At 51.4% G+C, this 20,276-nt stretch overlaps 1 protein-coding gene across 2 annotated transcripts in view; it reads left to right on the forward strand.

The window, feature by feature from the left end:
• Positions 1-20,276, forward strand: part of PLXDC1 (plexin domain containing 1) — an 86,021-nt gene that overhangs the window by 57,793 nt on the left and 7,952 nt on the right. For both annotated transcript variants that reach the window (XM_010379327.2, XM_030923109.1), the window contains exons 8-11: positions 6,664-6,759; positions 11,437-11,518; positions 15,538-15,598; positions 16,692-16,827. In XM_010379327.2, the coding sequence (XP_010377629.1) occupies positions 6,664-6,759; positions 11,437-11,518; positions 15,538-15,598; positions 16,692-16,827 (375 nt within the window). The remainder of the gene's footprint in view (positions 1-6,663; positions 6,760-11,436; positions 11,519-15,537; positions 15,599-16,691; positions 16,828-20,276) is intronic.

Genomic DNA, 20,276 nt, shown 5'->3' on the forward strand with positions numbered 1-20,276 from the left:
TTTCATGTTTATTTTTGATCCCATTGCATTTTGGTGCTGAAGGGGAAGGAGAGATGGCCCCTGGGGGTAGTGAGTGGGGATGGCGTGAGAAAGTCTGCTTTAAACTTTCCATCCTCATCTAGATGTTCCCAGGCCCCCAGCCTCACTCAGAGCCCAGGTCACCTTCTCATAGCTATTGACATCACTCAGGGGCGCCTGCAGCACAGGCGGCCTTGGTGCCACGTCTGGGCATGTGAATTACATAAAGGTGCCCATCCTCACTCCAATCTCTGTCAGATCCCACTCGTGCTTGGCAAAGGGTCTTTCTTGCGTCAAAGGGTTGTATATGTGTGTGCATATGAGTGTGTGCTCATGTGCAGGTGTGTGTTAGTCTCAGAGGGCTGGGGTGTGCACATGCGTGTACAGGGCTCTGTGGACTCCTCACCCCCTCAGCTTTCGATGGAGGGTTCCTTCCTCTAGAGCCACAGTGACTCTGTAGACACCTGGCAGTTACTGCCTGATATTTATGAGGCTTGCCACGAGGCCTCCTCTCTCAGACTTAGGATTCTTTAGGAGACAAACACACAATCATTCCATCTTTTGGATTTTGGCTTAATTATTTATTTTACTTATTTATTTATTTTTAAGACGGAGTCTTTCTCTGTCGCCCAGGCTGAAGTGCAATGGTGCAATCTCGGCTCATTGCAGCCTCTGCCTCCCAGGTTCAAGCGATTCCGCTGCCTCAGCCACCCGGGTAGCTGGGATTACAGGTGCCCGCCACCATGCCTGGCTACTTTTTGTATTTTTAGTAGACACAAGGTTTCACCATGTTGGCCAGGCTGGTCTCAAACGCCTGACCTCAGGTGATCCGCCCACCTTGACCTCCCAAAGTGCTGGGATTACAGGTGTGAGCCACCATGCTCATCTAAATTGTAAAGAGATGTGGCCTGACGTGGTGGCTCGCGCCTGTAACCCCAGCACTTTGGGAATTGGAGGCAGGAGGATTGCTTGGGGCCAGGAGTTTGGGATCAGCCTGGGCAACATAGGGAGACCCTGTCTATACCACAGAATAAAAAAAAATTACCAGGGCATGTGCCTTTGGTGGGGGAGGCGGAGCTGCGGGGAGGGACTGAAGCGGGAGAATCACTTGAGCCCAGGAAGCCAAGGTTGCAGTGAGCCGTGATTTGGCCACTACACTCCAGCTTGGCAACAGTGAGACCCTGTCTCAAACCAAACAAAACAAAACAAAAAAGAAAGAAATGTAAATGTTTCCCTTTGACTCTTTTAGAAACACAAATCAGGAAGCTCTTAGCAGGGGTGTGCTAGAGATCATGTATGCAGCTGGGTGAGAGGCGACTGAATATGGCTCTTCCTAACTCCATGTTCAGTAACTTTTTTGAAAGGGTAGCTGGAAGTCAGCCACCGTGGGAGTATTTACACCACAGAAACTGGCAACAACTGCAAGTCAGGACTCCTCTGCCCCTGCCTGCACCCCATCCCCCAGGCAGTTGTTAAATATTTATCTGCACTCACAACTTCGGTGACTTTTTGGAGCTTTAGTGGCTTTGAACCCTGAGGTGTTTTAAAAGTCTAGCCTCTGATTTTAAAACAAAGACCGTGTGGCTTTGGGCAAATAACGTCCCCTCTCCGATCTCACTTTTCTCCTTTGTAAAGTGGGGAGAGCAGCGATGTCTGTCTGTGCACCTCAGAAAGCTGTAAGGGCAAATGAGATGGTGCAGCTCCAGGTAACCTGCAAGGCTGCGAGCTCACGGAGTGCTCTGCGCTCAGCACAGCCCCTGCACACAGCAGGTGTCCGCACCTACGTGCTGAAGGAGTCAACAAATGTGCTGCATGGTGGCGCTGTGCTCTTGTAGTTTTCTCATTTAAGTAGATGTTTTCCATTTAAGGCTGTGGCTAGGCTTGGTAAATTGTAAAGAGATGCGGCCTGTGTGGTGACTCATGCCTAGAATCTCAGCACTTTGGGAGGCTGAGGCAGGCAGATTGCTTGAGCCCGGGAGTTGGAGACCAGCCTGGGTAATACAAGGAGATCCTGTCTCTACTAAGAATGCAGAAATTAGCCAGGCATGATGGAGTGTGCCTGTAATACCAGCTACTTGGGAGGCTGAGGCAGGAGGATCACTGAGCCTGGGAGGTCAAGGCTGTGACTGCGCCTTTGCACTCCAGCCTGGGTGACAGAGCGAGACCATGTCTCTAAATAAATAAATAATCTAAAAGTAAAGTGTTATACAAAGTTATATCCGTCTATGGGTTAATCTATCTGAACCTCAGTTTCCCCTCTTATGAATGAATGGCAGGACGTCACTTTTTTTTTTTTTTTTTTTGAGATAGAGTCTCACTCTGTTGCCCAGGCTGGAGTGCAGTGGTGCAATCTCGGCTCACTGCAGCCTCCACCTCCCGGATTCAAGCAATTCTCCCGCCTCAGCCTCCCACGTAGCTGGGATTACAGGTGCCCACCAGCACACCTGGCTAATTTTTAAGATTTTTAGTAGAGATGGGGTTTCACCATGTTGGCCAGACTGCTTGCAAACTCCTGACCTCAGGTGATCCACCTGCCTCGGCCTCCCAAAGTGCTGAGATTACAGGTACCCAGCCAACTTGACTTCTTAACTCCGTTGCTCTCTCAACCTGAGATGGCTGAGTCTCTGCAGCTGTAGCTCATCTCCTCTCTGGAAAAGCCCACACCTGCGCAGCACTCGCCTTGGGGACCACCTGGACTCCTCGTCCCACCCACTCTGTCCAGCTGCTTTCCTGAGAAGCAGCAAGTTCCCTGATCTGCCTGAGATAGAAGGGAGGGAAACGCGGGAGGAGGCCTGGATCTCATTCTAAACCATCCGGCTCCAGTGCAGGAGTCGGGCAAAGGAAGGAGCTACGGGGCTGGAGCCGTCATCCTCCTGGTAGGAAAGGACGACCAAGGCTAAAGTCCTCTCCACCACCTCTCCCCATGGGAGTCAGTGGGTGTGTGTTGCGGGGAGACGAATTCCAAGATAAGTATTCTCTGAGCAGCCCTCAGAGGGGGTGTGGGAAATTCACCTCAGTCTCCAGGGTCCCCAGGTCCATTCACCACCTGAGCACTGCTGTACCCCACTGCTCCCATGACCTCATTCTCCAGTGGGGGCAAAAGCCAGAAACAGTAACCAGGAAGAAACAAGGGGAAGCCAGGGTGGGGGCAGTGGCATCCACAGCAGGAGAAGCAGGCAGCCCGGACTGTGGGGGCGGCAGAAGAGAGGAGAGGCCTGCAGGATGACAGGTGGGAACAGGGAGTCTGGATTGCCAGCACAGCACCACAGTCAGGCCGCCTCTGTGGTCCTCCTCTCTCTTCACAGCAGCGGGGACCTGGGGGACCCATCAGAGACTTGCTGACAAGAAATATGCCATCCTAGAGAGCGAGACAGAGGGAGACAGACAGAGTAAGGACAAGAGAGAGAAAGCAATGTGTGTGCCATCCTTCCTCTGCATGTTTAAGTTTGTAAACATTGCTTAGGGTGGAGTTTCAGGGGTTAGAAGAGGCTGAAAATGCCCTAGGGTCTCAGCCGAGAAGAACAGCAAAAACGCAGTCAGGGCAGAGAGAAAAGGGGCTCACATGCTTCGAGGGCTCCTGGGGTCCTCGTGCGTTACACACACAGTGTCTCCATTAATTCTCAGGACAACACCATTCGAATGGCATCACCAGCCCCATGTGTGGATGTGGCTCACTGAGTCCCTTGTCCAAGGTCACACAGGCGGTAAGGGCAGAGCCTGTCTGCGCAGCTGCAGCAACCCTAAGCCTCCTCTCCCTGTGTGCTCACTCTCCAGGGGCTGAGCTTCTCTTCCTCCATGCTCTCAGCAGTGCCCCCATCTGCTTTCCCCTTTACACTCGGCCTGGAGCAGCATCTGGCCCATGGGTAGCAAGTGCACCCTCCTAGTGGCATGGGAGTGGGGGGCACCAGCATTTCAGACATAGGCCTCAGGGCTGCAGGTGCTGTTCAGCTCCAGGGGATCTTTACTGACACCAATGGCAGAGCAGCCTTCTTTTCACTGCATGGAATGACATTCCAAGGTCTTAAATGTTTCAGGGGCTGAGGTGTCCTGCAGCAGGGCAGTGTGGCGGGAAGAGAGCATGCTTTGGTGCCAGACCCACAGGTGTGCAGTCCTGGGTTAAGTAGGAGGGACTAATTCCAAGGTTAAGGATAAATAAATAATGATATACAGGTCAGGCATGGTAGCTCACGCCTGTAATCCCAGCATTTTGGGAGTCTGAGGCAGGCGTATCACCTGAGGTCAGGAGTTTGGGACCAGCCTGGCCAATATGGTGAAACCCCCCTCTCTACCAAAAATACAAAATATTAGCCAGGTGTGGTGGCGGGCACCTGTAATCCCAGCTGCTCGGGAAGCTGAGGCAGGAGAATTGCTTGAACCTGGGAGGCGGTGGTTGCAGTGAGCCGAGATTATCCCACTGCACTCCAGCCTGGGTGACAGAGCGAGACTCAGTCTCAATCAATCAATCAATAAAGAGATATAGCTGAGATGCTATGTGAAACACAGACAAAACTCCTCTAGATTCCTTATATAGAAGGCAACGTGGGGGCGGGGCACCCAACTGTGGCACGGGACGCCCACCCCTTTGTGGATGCCCCTACTCAGCTCTGCTGCCACCCTGGGAAATTTTCCTCCAAACCACCTTCAGCTGAGCAAGAAACATATGTCCCTACCTACTTCTAGTTACGAAAACTCAATTCAAACCCGCTTAAAAGGAAAAGGGGGTGCACGGAGGATACTGAAGTAGCCCAAAGAACCAAAAGAAGAGCTGAACACCAGGGCAGATCCCAGAACCCCAGGGCCCAGAACACACCAGCACTTCCTGTTTCTCTCCACGAGGTGGCTTCATTCTCTGGCTTTCCCAGTGAGCCAAGAACTGTGGCCATTCACAGGCTCCAAGCTTGCATCTTCCCACCTTCATTACCAGAGAGCAAAAGGCCTCTTGGTTACAGTTGAAAAGTCCCAGGGAAGTTCTCTGATTGGTCCAGCTTACAGCAGATACCCAGCCCTGGACCAATCACAGGCTGGCCAGAGAGGCAGGATCATGGAAGAAGATGGCAGCTGTGTGGTGCAGTCCACCTGTAGGAATGGGCCGGGCACAGTACCCCAAGAGGAATGCTGCTGTTTCCAGAAGACGAAAGGGTGTTGGGCAGACCAAACACTGAGTGGCCCTTTCCTCTTGTTGGGTAACTCATTCTTAAAGCTCAACTCCTGGCTGTCTGCTTCTTATTCTTTTTTCTTTTCGTTTCTTTTCTCTTTCTTTCTCTCTTTCTCTCTTTCTTTCTTTCTTTCTTTTTTTCTTTCTCTTCTTTCTTTCTTTCTCTTTCTTGCTTGCTTCTTCTTTCTTCCTCTTTTCTTTCTTTCTTCTTTCTCTCTCTCTGTCTCTTTTTTTTTTTTTTTTCAGAGTCTTGCTCTTGTCACCCAGGCTGGAGTGCAGTAGCACAACCTCAGCTGACTGCAATCTCTGCCTCCCGGGTTCAAGCGATTCTCCTGCCTCAGCCTCTCAAGTAGCTGGGATTACAGGCATGTGCTACCACACCCAGCTAATTTTTGTATTTTTAGTAGAGACAGGGTTTCTGCTAAAAACCCCGTTGGCCAGGCTGGTCTCGAACTCCTGACCTCAAGTGACCCACCTGCCTCAGCCTCCCAAAGTGCTGGGATTACAGGCGTGAGCCACCACACCCAGCTGGGCTGCCTGCCTTTCAAAGTTGAAGAGAACCAACCCCAAGTCATGGTTCCTGGGTGGGTATCGTGGCCTAGAGAGAAGTATCAGAGCACCACAGATTGCCATTTTAAAAGAAGCCTTTTCATCTACAATTCCAGCTTTTTCCTCCCAAGGGTGTTGTGGCAGGTCTTTCTGTCTTTCCACTCCACAGACAAGAAACGGAGGTCCAAATGACTTGCCTAAGGTTATCCAGCAAGTCGTGAGCAGAACTAGAATGAACTTGGGTCTCCTGACTCTGAGGTCCTGTGAGAAGTTTCTGCAGGGACTGAAGTAGGACTTGAGCCTGGCTCCAAACCCTGAGCCTTGCTGGGGCATTTGTCCAGAAGGGGTGAGGTGGATGGTGGACAGCAACATGCAAAAGTCAGCCTGTCCATCTGCAGACATTCACAGAGCACTCCGCGAGGTTCAGGACCAGATGATCATGGTCTCACACATCCCCAGCCTCCAAATAGACCCTCGTGTCCACACAGTGTGGTGAGTGCAGTGGGACAGGGGGCACCTGGCCTGAGTTGAGGAAAGGAGGGAGCTGGCCAAGGAGGGCTGCTCAGGGGAAGTGGCCCTCGAGCTGGATCTGCAAGGATGAGCTAGACAGGAACAAGAGGCAGAAGAACATCTTGGGTCAGGGGAATAGCAGTTGTGAAGGTGCAGAGGCAAGGGGAAGCAAGCACGGGAATCCCCTTTGTTCTGCCCCCTGGAGCAGCCAGGTCTCTGCGTTGAGTCACTTAGCCTCACACCACGATACTCTCCTCTCCAGGTCCACACCTGTCCCTGTCTCCAGCAGCACCAACATCATCGTCCCAGGCTGCTGGGTGCACTTACTGCCTTCAGTGGCAGCAGGCTGACCTGTCAGGCTGTCTGGGAAGAGGCCTCGATGCCCTCTGCCTGTGACATGCTCCTGACAACAGGCTCTGCCTCTGTTTCAGAATCTCGGCGAAGGAGCATCTTTGAATACCACCGCATAGAGCTGGACCCCAGCAAGATCACCAGCATGTCGGCCGTGGAGTTCACCCCATTGCCAAGTGAGTAGGGGTCATTCCACCATCTCGGAAAGAGCTCTGGAGTCAAGCAGACGGGCATCAGGTCCCAGGCCCATGACTGACTCCTGTTTTGTGCAGCCATCTAACTTTTCAGGGCCTCCATCTATCTTTTGTAACCCAGGCCTGATGCCACCCCCCTCCCAGAGATAGGGTAAGGGTGAGAACCACCTAGGTGGGGTTGAGCACGTTGGCCGCAGCTCTGACACTGACAGGTCCATTCCAGGCCTGGGGTGGGGGTGAGGGCTTGATCTAGGACAGCTATTATTATTCCCACATAACTGAAACCCAGGAAAGCTGTACCTTAGAGAACACGTAGACAGCCCCTAGAAAAGGTGATCCAGGAACTGGATGGGCCCCAGTCTGTCACTGTATTCTCCTTACAGGAGGTGATGGAGGGATTTAGCAGGTGGCCTCCATAATCATAGGGCCCTGGCCCTCTGCACCCCACTCACCCATGCTGAAGGCAGCCATGGCCGAGGCCCCACCTGCTGTTGTGGAGCCCACAGGATCCATGGTGGATGCTCTTTGGGATGGGGCTGGGACAGCTGAGAACGTGAGAAGGAGGACAAGGAGGACAGCATCATCCTTCTTTTTTTTTTTTTTTTTTGAGACAGAGTCTCGCTCTGTCACCCAGGCTGGAGTGCAGTGGCGCATCTCAGCTCACTGCAAGCTCCGCCTCCCAGGTTCACGCCATTCTCCTGCCTCAGCCTCCCGAGTACGTGGGACTACAGGTACCCGCCACCACGCCTGGCTAATTTTTTGTATTTTTAGTAGAGACGGGGTTTCACCATGTTAGCCAGGATGGTCTCAATCTCCTGACCTCATGATTCACCCGTCTTGGCCTCCCAAATTGCTGGGATTATAGGCGTGAGCCACCGTGCCTGGCCCCTTCTTGTTTTATGAAGGTTTTCATTTCCTTTCCCATCTTGTGGTGCCCCCAGCTTCCTGCTGAAGCCATGGCCTTCTCCCTGCCTCAGTGGCATTTCTTCTTCTTCTTCTTTTTTTTTTTTTTTTTTTTGAGACAGAGTCTCACTCTGTTGCCCAGGCTGGAGTGCAGTGGTGTGATCTCAGCTCACTGCAAGCTCCGCCTCCCAAGTTCAAGTGATTCTCCTGCCTCAGCCTCCCAAGTGGCTGGGATTACAGGCACCCGCCACCATGCCGGGCTAATTTTTGTATTTTTAATAGAGATGGGGTTTCACTCTGTTGGCCAGGCTGGTTTTGAACTCCTGGCCTCAACTGATCTACCTGCCTTGGCCTCACAAAGTGCTGGGATTACAGGTGTGAGCCACCACCCCCAGTTTTGAGATTTCAGGCATGAGTCACCGTGCCCAGTGTTGGAATTAATTACAGGCATGAGCAACCACGCCTGGTCTTCAGTGGCATTTCTTGCCTCTCTACTCCTGCTTCCTCTTCCTTGGAGGTTCTGAGAGCAGGGGATGGAGAAACAAGAGGAAGAGAAGGAGAGAGGATCTTCTTGAGTGCTAGGCCACATCTCAGACAGGGCTCAGCAGGTGTCTTTCCCTGGAGAACAGGAAGGACCCAGACACTGGAGGGTCACAAGGCTGGGACACTTTAGAGGTCACAGCCATACCCCAACCCTATCACTCTCCATCGGGGCAGAAGGCCCAGAGCCTGAGAGCCAGGGTTCCTCTAGGACTGGTGAGAGCAAACCTCAGGCTCTATGATGTGGATAAAACTGCATTTAGAAGCAAGGACATCCAAGGGCAGGACTGACTGCTTGGGCGGAAGCAGTGGAAATGTTCTGGGAATGTGTTTCTGGGACACTGTACATTTAAGGCACTTCTCACCCCTCCGGTGAATTTTGTAAGCATTTAATAGCATTCGGGCCATCTGAAATGCTGATGAGAAATAAAGGTTGGTAGGTGTTATGAAACCCCAGGAGGATCCCAGGAGTTTCTCTGTGGCCGGTTTGGCTGGAGTCTTTTTTTTTTTTTTTTTTTTTTTAAGACGGAGTCTCGCTCTGTTGCCCAGGCTGGAGCGCAGTGGCTGGATCTCACCTCACTGCAAGCTCCACCTCCCAGGGTTCACGCCATTCTCCTGCCTCAGCCTCCCGAGTAGCTGGACTACGGGCGCCCACCACCTCGCCCTGCTAGTTTTTTGTATTTTTTAGTAGAGACGGGGTTTCACCGTGTTAGCCAGGATGGTCTCGATCTCCTGACCTCGTGATCCACCCGTCTCGGCCTCCCAAAGTGCTGGGATTACAGGCTTGAGCCACTGCGCCCGGCGGCTGGAGTCTTTTTAAGGAGCCTTCAAAGTCACTGGTAGAGGCAAGGGCAGGGTTCCCTACTGGATGCAGCTGGCGAAGGAGGGGTAATGCTATCAAGGCTGTGATTTGGGTCCCTGGGAGGCCAGATAAAGAGAGAACTCTCTGCATCCCCGGCTTCTCCCTTGCCATTTGGGTGAGGGAAGGACTTGTCCACGTTACTTCAGAGGGGTGAGTGGCTTATCTCCAAGCCGTCATATTCTGTGGCTGGTCCCTCCTGGTCCCTCTTCTAGGACAGACCCATAAAAAAGTGGCCTGGGGTGGGAGTGAGAACTGAGGCAAGGGCAGGGGAAACCCACAGTGAGACCTCAAGGCTAAGAGCTCAAACTCTATGCTCAAACAGACCTTGATTCAAACCCAGACCTCTCACTCTCAGCTCCACGACTCTCTCCAAGCCTCAGTTCCCTCCTCCATAAAATGGGGATAACAAGAGCACTTATATATTGATTCAACATACCATGTGCCAGGCACTGTTCCTGGATACACAGGGAACAGAACAGCCAGAGAGTGCTCATCCTCCTGCACAGGGCAGCCCCTGCTTCTTTCCTGCCCATGGCTCTTTCCATCCACTCTCCCAGGGCCTTCAACACCATGGCACACAAAAGGACACAGTGCCACCCACTGCCAGTCCGTCCCAGAGTGACTGAAGGTGGTCACACTGTCCCCACACAGCCTCTCTCCCACTCACCAAGGGCTGGTTCCCAGCTGCCATCTTGCTGGGGCTCCACGTCACGTACATTGGCTCCTGAGTTAATGGATCACATGAGAACTCACGCAGGAAGCAATGCATGCAATGTTGATCAAATGAGTGGTCATTTTCTGTTGTTAGTTGTCACTCTTGTGGCTATCAAGGTGTTCTGTTGCTTGTAAGATAAGCCCTTCTGCACACAGTTGTTCTGGGTGAGTGCCTGTCTCTCTTTGCAGTAAAATATATGGTCTTTGTGACAGCTACTTGCCACTCAGAGGTCATCTGGTTCATTAAACTGAGTAGCACTGGATTGCAAGTGAACAGCTCTTAAATCCAGCCCCCATGCCTACTGCACCCCCTGCCCTGCTGCTCCCCTGCCTGACCTGTGCCAGAAGGGTTCATGCACCCTCCAGCAACCTGGTCCCACTAATCTCTCTGCTCTCTGGCTCTGTCCTGCCCAGGCTGGGCCCCAGATGTCGCTCCCTCTTCATTCCTACTAATTCCAGCCCCTTCGCTCTACACAGCCTGGTAGCAGTTCTGGCTGCTGCTGGGACCATGTCTGGGCCGTTCCCCTCCTGGCTCTGCACACGGGACCTTTCTGCCTTGACTTCTTCTCCCCCAGGAGAGCTGTTCTCTCCCCATGGACCGAACATCAGGAGTGGGCAGTGAGTGCCCCCAGCAAGCACTGGGGGGCAACCAGAGCATCTTTTAAAACAATAACTATTACTGTACATATTTCAGGGATACAACATAATGCTATGGGATGCATATAGACAGTGAGAAGTTTACCATGATGAAGCAATTAGCATATCCATCATCTCACAGTTACCTAGATTTTTTGTTCTTGTGGCAAGAGCATCTAAAATCTACTCATTTAGCATGAACTCCACATACAGTACAATTTTATTACTACAGTCCTCGTGTTATACAGTAGATTCTAGCCTTGTTCATCCTACATACCTGCTACTTTGTATCCTCTGACCTTTAAAAAATCCCTTTCAACCCTTTGTGGGATACACACCTGGAAGTAGCCGGGTGTGGTGGCAGGCACCTGTAATCCCAGCTACTCCGGAGGCCGAGGCAGGAGAATCGCTTACAGCACCTTGTGATTTGCCTTCATAGACCTCATGACAATTCTAATTCTGTAGTGATTTTTGATTATCTGTTTAGCGTCTGTCTCCCCATATGAGTCTAAGCCCTAAGAAGGCAGGGACTAGGTCTCACTGCTGAATCCCCAGCACCCAGTTTAGGGCCTGACCTTCTGGTGAGAAGGAAGGAAGCTAGGGAGGGAGGAAGTGAGGGAGGGAGGGAGCAAGGGAGGGAGGGACAGAAGAAGGAAAAAAGGGAGGGAGGGAAGGAGGGCGGGGAGGCTGAGGCAGAAGGATTGCTTGAGCCCAAGAGTTTGAGGCTGTAGTGAGCCATGATCAGGTCATTGCACGCCAGCCTGGGCAACACAGCGAGACCTCATCCTTTAAAAAAAAAAAAAAAGAAAGAAAAGAAAAGGGAAAAAAAAAAGAAGTTAGGAATTGGGGCTGGTCTGGACCAAGGGAGGTGGCATTAATGACCTCAAAGGTCCCCTTGAAGTCAGGGGCCCCACAGTTCTGTAAATACCAGGAATTCAGAGTTGTACCCTTTGGAGCCCATGGAGAGGCTCAGTGCTGAGTGGCCACTGCCTTCTCTCTTGCAGCCTGCCTGCAGCATAGGAGCTGTGACGCCTGCATGTCCTCGGACCTGTCCTTCAACTGCAGCTGGTGCCATGTCCTCCAGAGGTTTGTGCCCAGGGTTACCCACTGACTCCCACTGGCCGACCGTGGATGAGGGGAAGAGGGTGGCACAGCCCCACTCCCAGCCTCAATGCCCACAGTCGGCCAATATTAGAGTATCTCTGGCCAGTGCCACTCTGATTCTTAGGACAAGAATATGGCCTGGGGGCTTCTGGAAGACCATTTAGGGATTCCAACTGCTCTGGCTCCCTCCTCACACCCAGGAGGGGAGGGTTCATCCTGGAACAGGGCTTCTCAGAGTGGTCCACAGCTATGGGCATCAGACCTCAGGCTCTAGTTAAACACACAGATTCCTGGGACCCATCCCAGACCCTCTGTATCAGGATCTCTGGGAGAGAACCCAGGAAGCTGCATTTTAACATCATGCCTCATCTGCAAACAAGTGTCAGAACTGCCAGTTCACAGACAAAGTCTGGTCCAAAGACCCATGACCCCAAAACACCACCTCAAGATCTTTCTTGGGCTGCAAGGGATTTTTCTGAAGACCAGGGGTGTGGACTAAGGCATCCATGGAAAGTTGGGGGAGCTAAAAAGCTGTGTTTGCTTGCTTTTAGAAGCTCAGAAAGTTCTGGGTGAGATTCAATTTCAGTGATAAAGTTCTTAAATCCATCTCCTCTTCCACTCCTTGTTCTGAAATCATTTCCTCACAGATTAGACTCAGAATTCAAGCTCTATTCCCTGTCCAAGATAAATAAATGACATGAGGAGGGGAAAGGAAAAGATTTCCTTGGGGACTAGAGTTCTCATGAGAGTGGGAAGCCCTATGAACTCCAAGAGCTTTTAAGGCAATCTCGAAAATTGCTAAATTATAGTCTCTGAGTTCCCGTGCAGCTGTCGTGCTGCTCCTTTCCAATGCTCCTTTCCAGTGCTTTCTTTCTTTCTTTCTTTTCTTTTTTTGAAACAGAGTTTTGCTTTTGTTGCCCAGGCTGGAGTGCAATGGTGCGATCTCGGCTCACTGCAACCTTCACCTCCCGAGTTCAAGCGGTTCTCCTGCCTCAGCCTCCTGAGTAGCTGGGATTACAGGCACACACCGCCACACCCAGCTAAATTTTTTGTATTTTTTTAGTAGAGACAGGGTTTCACCATGCTGGCCAGGCTTGTCTCAAACACCTGGCCTCAGGTAATCCACCTGTCTCGGCCTTCCAAAGTGTTGGGATTACAGGCGTGAACCGCTGCCCCTGGCCCCAATGATTTCCTTTGCCTCCGCGCCATGGCCCACTCTGGAGTCTAAGGGTAACATTAATTCCAGGATTCCTTTGCTCCTTTCCAATATCCTGCTGCAAGTGTAGAAGTTCTCGCCTTTATAGGCAGCCTGCCTAGCACACAGGACATGGCTCTGGGCCCTGAGAGGATGGGGTGTATCCATCAGGTCTCCCAGGTGTTCTTCCCACCAGCTGTGCTTTCATTCACTCTCTTGGGAGCCTCAGATTGTTTACCCTGTAAAATGGGCTGGGGTCATGTGACTCAGGAAGCTGTGGGAACAAACACACTGTTATTTAAACTCCTCGAACAGTTTTTGTTTTGTTTTGTTTTGAGACAGGGTCTTGCTCTGTCATCCAGGCTGGGGTGCAGTGGTGCAATCACAGCTCACTGTGGCCTCAACCTCCTGGCTCAAGCAATCCTCCTGCCTCAGTCTCCCCTGTAGTTAAAACCACAGATGCACACCACCACACCCAGCCATTTTTCTAATATTTTGTAGAGATGGGGTCTCACTTTGTTAGCCAAGCTGGTCTTGAACTCTTGGGTTCATGTGATCTGTCCTCCTCAGCCTCCCAAAATGCTGGGATTACAGGTGTGAGTCACCATACCCAGGCTATCAAGAAGCATTTTGACAAAGCATTCAGCGTTCTTCGCATGATACTCACAGAGCCTCAGAAAGAATACCTAGGATAGACCCCAGGTTGGTTCTTCCTGGAGCAGAGCATTGCAGAGTAGTCTGCAGACTGTGAGGCTCTCCTTATACCTGGATGGCTTGTAAAATGCAGATTCCTGGGCCCCATCCCACTGAATATGATCCTCTGGGACCAGGATCCCAGGAATCTGATTTTTGAAGTTGTCCCTCTTGTACCTTTCAAATTTGAGAACCATGGTCTCCGCGATGGAGAGATGGCCTCAGATGAGCCCTGGGATCCTGGGGCTGCCTGCCACCACATGACTCAGCTTTCACAAGCGCTGAGCCATAAGAACTGCAAAATGGGTCAGATGACAGCCAGACCCTCCCATCAATGCAACCCCCATTTAAAGCATACGCCCAAATTCAGAGACCATGAGTTTAATGAGGGTTGGGCCCTCCTCAACACTAGGAGGTTGGTCAGGCTGGGGGAAGGGCAAGGCCTCTGATTGTGTGCCTCTGCAGGGGTTGTGTCAGCAAAGAGGAGCACAGAGAAACTCCACCCGGGGGAGCACGGCTGGTGCGAGCTGGAAATCATCTCATCCCCAGGCGCCCCATGGGCCTGGGCTCACTCCTGCATACTGTCCTTTCTTACAAGCTCTCTGAAGCCTCAGCTGCAACTGAGAGCTGAACCCATGTCCCCACAAACCCGGAGGGCAGGGCCAGCTGACATGGTCTGTCTGCCAACAGCTGCAGTCAGTCCCCGCATGGTTCTCTGCTCCCCTCCCCTCCACCCAGTCTGCCTTTCACAGCCTCCCAGAGCTTTCCTCCTTGCTCTTGGGCTGGAATGGATTTAAACAATTTCATCTCTCATGGCAGGTGCCCCCCCCGCTCCGCCCGCCATGGCCCAGTCTGGAGTCTAAGGGTAACATTAATTCCAGGATTAGCTCCAGAAATGGGAATCATAAACCCATACCAAAGGCTCAATCTTTTAAAGAATCAGTTAGCATGGTCTAAAAGAACTTTTTTTGTTTGTTTGTTTTTGTTTTTGTTTTTAACAGACAGGGTCTTGCTCTGTCACCCAGGCTGGAGTGCAGTGGTGCCATCATAGCTCACTATAGCCTTAAATTCCTGGGCTCCAGCAATCCTCCTGCCTCAGCCTCTCAAAACGCTGGGATTACAGGCATGAGCCACCACACCCAGCCCTAAAAGAAACTTTAGTTCTCAGCCTCCAATAGCCTTCCTAATCCTCCATCCCCCAAAGTAGTGGGCATAGAGGGCCTGACAGAAGGAGAGTGTGGCTGGCTCAGTTCAGCCATCCCTGCTGCAGGAGGAGCAGCTCAGAGCCCAGAGGCATCTGTAGAAGGAAAGACTGACAGCTCTTGGCAAGCCTTGGCCCTTGGCCTCACCGAACTTCAGTGGGTGCTGGTGCAGTTAACCTGCTGAGAGTTCCTTCTCGGCACTGGTGGTTCATGATGTTATTCTTCCTATGCAGATGTCCCTGGGCTTGAGTAGGGCTTGGTGGGTTCCCCTAGCACCAAAGAGTAAAGAACGAAAAGTTGGGAATGATCCATGGAGAGCATTCTCTGGTGCATCATCATGCCCCCATCCTTTCCCTACAGGGGTGCTTGGTGTCTTCCAGCCCAGCTGAGCTGCCCAATGCCCTCTCTGGAGACCCTTGTCAGCCAGTTGTAAATCTCTCCCAGCCTCTGGCAAGATCATCATTTCTGCCCTTGAATGATCACATGGGAGGTGTTGACTAAATCTGCTGATGCCTACCTTTAGCCCCACTCTCCTTCCCAAGTTTAGGCCCCTCAACAACCAGGATGAAAACACGTATGTGAATTGCCTGGATTCTCAGCAGTGTCATGGCAGCTCACAGTCAAGACGACCTTGAGGATCACTGGAGCTCATGCAGTCCTGCTAGCCCCTACACCTACTCACGTGGGCAGATGACGCCTTGGTCCTGGGGAGCTGGGTCAGAAGGAAGGCAGGGATGCCACAAATACCTTCATCTTCCAGGGAAGTAGAGGGAACAGGAGTGCTTGACTACCTCAGCCTGGGGACCTTAGCTTCTCTTCTCACTATCAGCAGAGAGCTGTTACTGAACAGTGAAAGGGGAGGGCTTCTTTGTCGATCCCATCATACCTCTGACCTTTTGGTCCTCCTGCAGATGCTCCAGTGGCTTTGACCGCTATCGCCAGGAATGGATGGACTATGGCTGTGCACAGGAGGTGAGAAGCATAGGTATCGGCTGCAACTCCTGTGCCAGGTGGTGGGGAATAAAAGGGAAGCCGGTAGAGCCCATTCCTGCAAACTCCTCTCAAGGGGGCATTAGCTCTTGGCAATATCCTCCCCTCTCTCTGAGATTTCTTTTCCAGACTGCCCTGAGACAATCAGACCCACTTTGGAAGGTTTCAGAGGGCTCTGTGGGTCTCTGAGACGAGCATTCTGATGCCTTGGCCTTAAGTGGGCAGCTCTCAAGGAATTCTTTTGGTGCATGCAGAGGGAATGTTAGGCATGGCCTCAGCCACTGCTGGCTCCTCTGGGAGACTGTGCACCTGCTGATGTTAATGACGCACTTGCTGAGCCTCTGGCCCTCTGACTTTTGAGGAAAGCAGTCATTCTGGGAGTAAAGAGGGTGATTCCGGGCATCTCCTTTTTAGAATCCCATCCAGGTTCCTTCTCGCTGCAAGAATTTTCCAGTACACTCAACATTGATTCTGGATGGAAAGCATCCTATTCTCACACCATAGACTAACACAGATGAGTCTATTCATCTGTGCCCTCTTTTTTTTTTCTTTTCTTTTTTCTTTTTTTTTTTTTTTTTTTTTTTTGCCCCCTCCCTTTATCTCTTCTTGCAAAGCAAGCATACTACATGTGCCAAGCATGTGAATGTGAGTTGCCCTACCCTCGCTCTTATTTAGGCTGACCCAGAAGCTGGGGCCATTGCCCCCATTGATCAGAGGGGAAAACGGGGGCTCAGAGAAGTTTAATGAATTGGCCTGCATCTCGCAGCTAGAAGGTGATGGGCCCAGCATTTAAATATCAACTCTCCAGACCCCATGGCCATGCACTCACCACGGTCTATTTATTTGTCTGAGTCTGGGCTTAAAAAAAAAATCCTGTCCAGCCTCCTACTTCTGAAGTTAGCTGTTGGTGACCATTCAGATTTGCTCTATTTATTTAAGATTGGCATCTCAGCTCCTTCCTTGAGGAAGGATTTGAAGCAGCTGACAGATAAATTGCCATGTAAGAGAAGATGCTTTCAGGATGAAGGGAAAGGTGTAAATGCATTCAGGACACAGCACTGGCTCTCTCCTGCAGGCAGAGGGCAGGACGTGCGAGGACTTCCAGGATGAGTACCACAACTCGGCCTCCCCTGACACTTCCTTCAGCCCCTATGATGGAGACTTCACCACTACCTCCTCCTCCCTCTTCATCGACAGCCTCACCACAGAAGGTAAGTCCTGAGCCCAGGTGGGGAGCAGAGAGGAGGCCAGGAAGGAGAACTACCCCTCTGGGGCCCCCTCTCTCTCCCTGACAGCGATGATCTTATGGGATGGGAACTGCCCCATCCTTTTATAGCTAAGGTGGCCTGAAGTGCAGACAGTTTAGGTCACTTGCTGGTGAGAAGTAGAGCCAGATTCAGAACTTGAACTCTACTCTTGTGCTCTAACCACTGTGCTGGCCCACATCAGGGCTACAGACAGAATTCACTGTGAAGAGGGGAAATATTAACATCCCAGCCCAGTGCCACGTATTTTATATAATTTATCTCAGCTAATCTTAATAGCAGTCCTCACAGAACCTGAAAAGGCTCATCCCTGTAGCAGATATGAACTCAATCCATACACTCAGGTGTGAGAGGAAGGCTGCCTTGTTTTTCTGTAAGTTCCCCTGGCTTCTCACTTTCAGGCCCTGGAGTGATGGATGGGGAATTCCACCTCAGCTGTCCATCCACCCTGACTATTCAGGTCTGGCTGTCCAGGGGCTTCCCTGTTCCTGGAGTGATGGATGGGGAATTCCACCTCAGCTGTCCATCCACCCTAACTATTCAGGTCTGGCTGTCCAGGGGCTTCCCTGCTACCTGGAGGCCTGGGGGTCTTGGTTAAAGCTGCCAGAGGTCCATCCCCCTGAATGCACCAGGCAGTGTCCCAGAAAGCCTTGTGCAGGCTCCTCTGGTCCTAGGCCTCAAATCTCTTCCCTTTCTTCCAAGCCCCCTCCAGGATTCTGTAGCTATGTCTGAGACATTCCTCTCCTTTATCCTTTTTCAATACCCTGCATCTCAGCCAGGCACAGTGGCTCACACCTGTAATCCCAGCACTTTGGGAGGCTGAGGTAGGTGAATCACTGGGTTCGAGACCAGCCTGGCCAACATGGTAAAACCCCGTCTCTACTAAAAATACAAAAATTGGCCGGGTGCGGTGGCTTACGCTTGTAAACCCAGCACTTTGGGAGGCCGAGGTGGGCGTATCATGAGGTCAGGAGTTTGAGACCAGCCTGGCCAACACAGTGAAACCCCATCTCTACTAAAAATACAAAAATTAACTGAGTGCGGTGGTGGGTGCCTGTAATCCCAGCTACTTGGGAGGCTGAGGCAGGAGAATTGCTTGAACCTGGGAGGCGGAGGCTGCAGTGAGCCGAGATTATGCCACTGCACTCCAGCCTGGGCGACAGAGCTAGACTCCATCTCAAAAAAAAAAAAAAAAAAAAAAAAATTAGTCAGGCTTGGTGGTGGGCGCCTGTAGTCCCAGCTACTCAGGAGGGTGAGACAGGAGAATTGCTTGAACCTGGGAGGTAGAGGTTGCAGTGAGCCAAGATCATGCCACTGCACTCCAGCCTGGGTGGCAGGGTAAGACCCTGTCTCAAAACAAAACAAAACAAAACAAAACAAAACAAAACAAAACCCCGCATCCAGCTTTGAAAGTCCCTTCCCCTTAGGCTAAGACTGAAAGACTTGTGGGTTCTTTATAGCCTCCCCTGAACCAAATATCTGCTTGAAAGGAATAATGGTAAGAAGGAAAGGAAAGAAGAAAAAAGTTAATATTTTAAAACATTATTCAGCCACTATTTTCTTCCCCCTCTAACCCTATGTTAGGAATTTTCTTTTTTTAAGACAGGGTCTCACTGTTGCCCAGGCTGGAGTACAGTGGTGTGATCATGGCTCACTGCAGCCCCCAGCTCCTGGGCTCAAGCAGTCCTCCCACCTCAGCCTCCCAAGCAGCTGGGACTGCAGGCATGTCCATACCTGGCTAATTTTTAAAAATTTTTTTGTAGAGATGAGGTCTCACTATGTTGCCCAGGCTGATCTCAAACTCCTGGGCTCAGGTGATCCTCCTGTCTCAACCTCTAAAAGTGCCAGGATTATAGACCTAAGCCCCCATGCCTGGCCCACAGTCCTTTCTTATAGATAAAGAGGCTCGTAAAGGGGCAAAGTAGGTTATTCAAGGTTATGTGAGGGGTAAGTGGTGAGATGTTCTTTCCACAGTGTCCCCTTTCTTTTTTCTTTAGACCTAGTCTTGCTCTGTCACCTAGGCTGGAGTGCAGTGGTACAATCTTGGCTCACTGCAACCTCTGCCTCCCAGGTTCAAGCAATTCTCCCACCTCAGACTCCCAAGTAGCTGGGGCTACAGGCGCACACCACCACACCCAGCTAATTTTTGTATTTTTAGTAGAGACGGGGTTTCGCCATGTTGGCCAGGCTGGTCTCAAACTCCTGACCTTGTGATCCACCCACCTCGGCCTCCCAAAGTGCTGGGATTACAGGCGTGAGCCACCAAGCCTGTTGTGTCCCCTGCCTTTCCTAGAAAACTAGAGAACAAGGGCAGGGACCCATGGACCTGGCTGGGGGGAAGTTGTGGAGGAGAATGAATGAATGATAGAAAGCACCAGCATTTTGGGGGACCAACTCTATGCCCAGTAGGGTGCTAAAGTGGCACGTAAATTAACATTCAGTCCTCCCAACAATCCTGGATCTTGACACTGTTATATCCCTGTTTTATAAAGGAGACACTAAGGCTCAGAGAGGCAGATGACTTTCCCAAGGTCACACAGCCAAGAAGGGATAGAGTCAGGTTTCATCGAGCTCCAAAAGCAGAGATCTTTCCCCTCAACCCCATTGCCTTTTTTGGTGCTGAAAGAAATGGAAAAGGCTCTATGTGAATTCAGGGTCAGGGTAGAGTAGCAAAATGTGGGAAAGTGAGGCAGATTCCGACAGCTCCCATTACTCTGAAGTTGCTCCGGAATAACAAGGAGCTGGCACTGAGAGCAGAGCACGTGGTGGTGCTGCAGGGGATTCAGTGAAAAAGAAGTAGAGGCTGGGAGAGGAGGCTCACGCCTGTAATCCCAACACTTTGGGAGGCTCAGGCAGGTGGATCACTTGAGCTCAGGAGTTCAAGACCAGCCTGGGCAACATGGCAAAACTATGTCTCTACCAAAAATAAAAAATTAGCCGGGCGTGGTGGCACTCATGTGTAATCCCAGCTACTCAGGAAGCTGAGGTGGGAGGATCGCCTGAGCCTGGGAGGTTGAGGCTGCAGTGAGCTATGATTGTGCCACTGCACTCTAGCCTGGGTGACAAAGTGAAACACTGTCTCAAAAAAAGAAAAAGAAAGAAAGTAAAAAGAAAAGAAAAAAAAAGAAGCAGAAAGAAACTTTGCCCTTTGGGGAGTTGGTGACTGAGTCCAGGGGTAACCTTCCAGTCAAAGAAAGCTCCTCTTACAAGGAGGTAGTCCCTGCTTAGTTAACCCCAGTTAACCCCCTAGGCTTACTGAGGGCATGTTCTGAGCCCAGCACTGGGCCAGGAGGGCTGCAAACACACCCTGCCCCATCCAGAGGGTTTAGCCAGACAGTATCTGGTGGAGCCACAGTGTCAGAGGCTAGAAGGGGGGCTGTGGTGGCATGGGGAGC

The sequence above is a fragment of the Rhinopithecus roxellana genome, chromosome 19 (genome assembly GCF_007565055.1).
Source record: "Rhinopithecus roxellana isolate Shanxi Qingling chromosome 19, ASM756505v1, whole genome shotgun sequence".
Lineage (NCBI taxonomy): Eukaryota > Metazoa > Chordata > Mammalia > Primates > Cercopithecidae > Rhinopithecus > Rhinopithecus roxellana.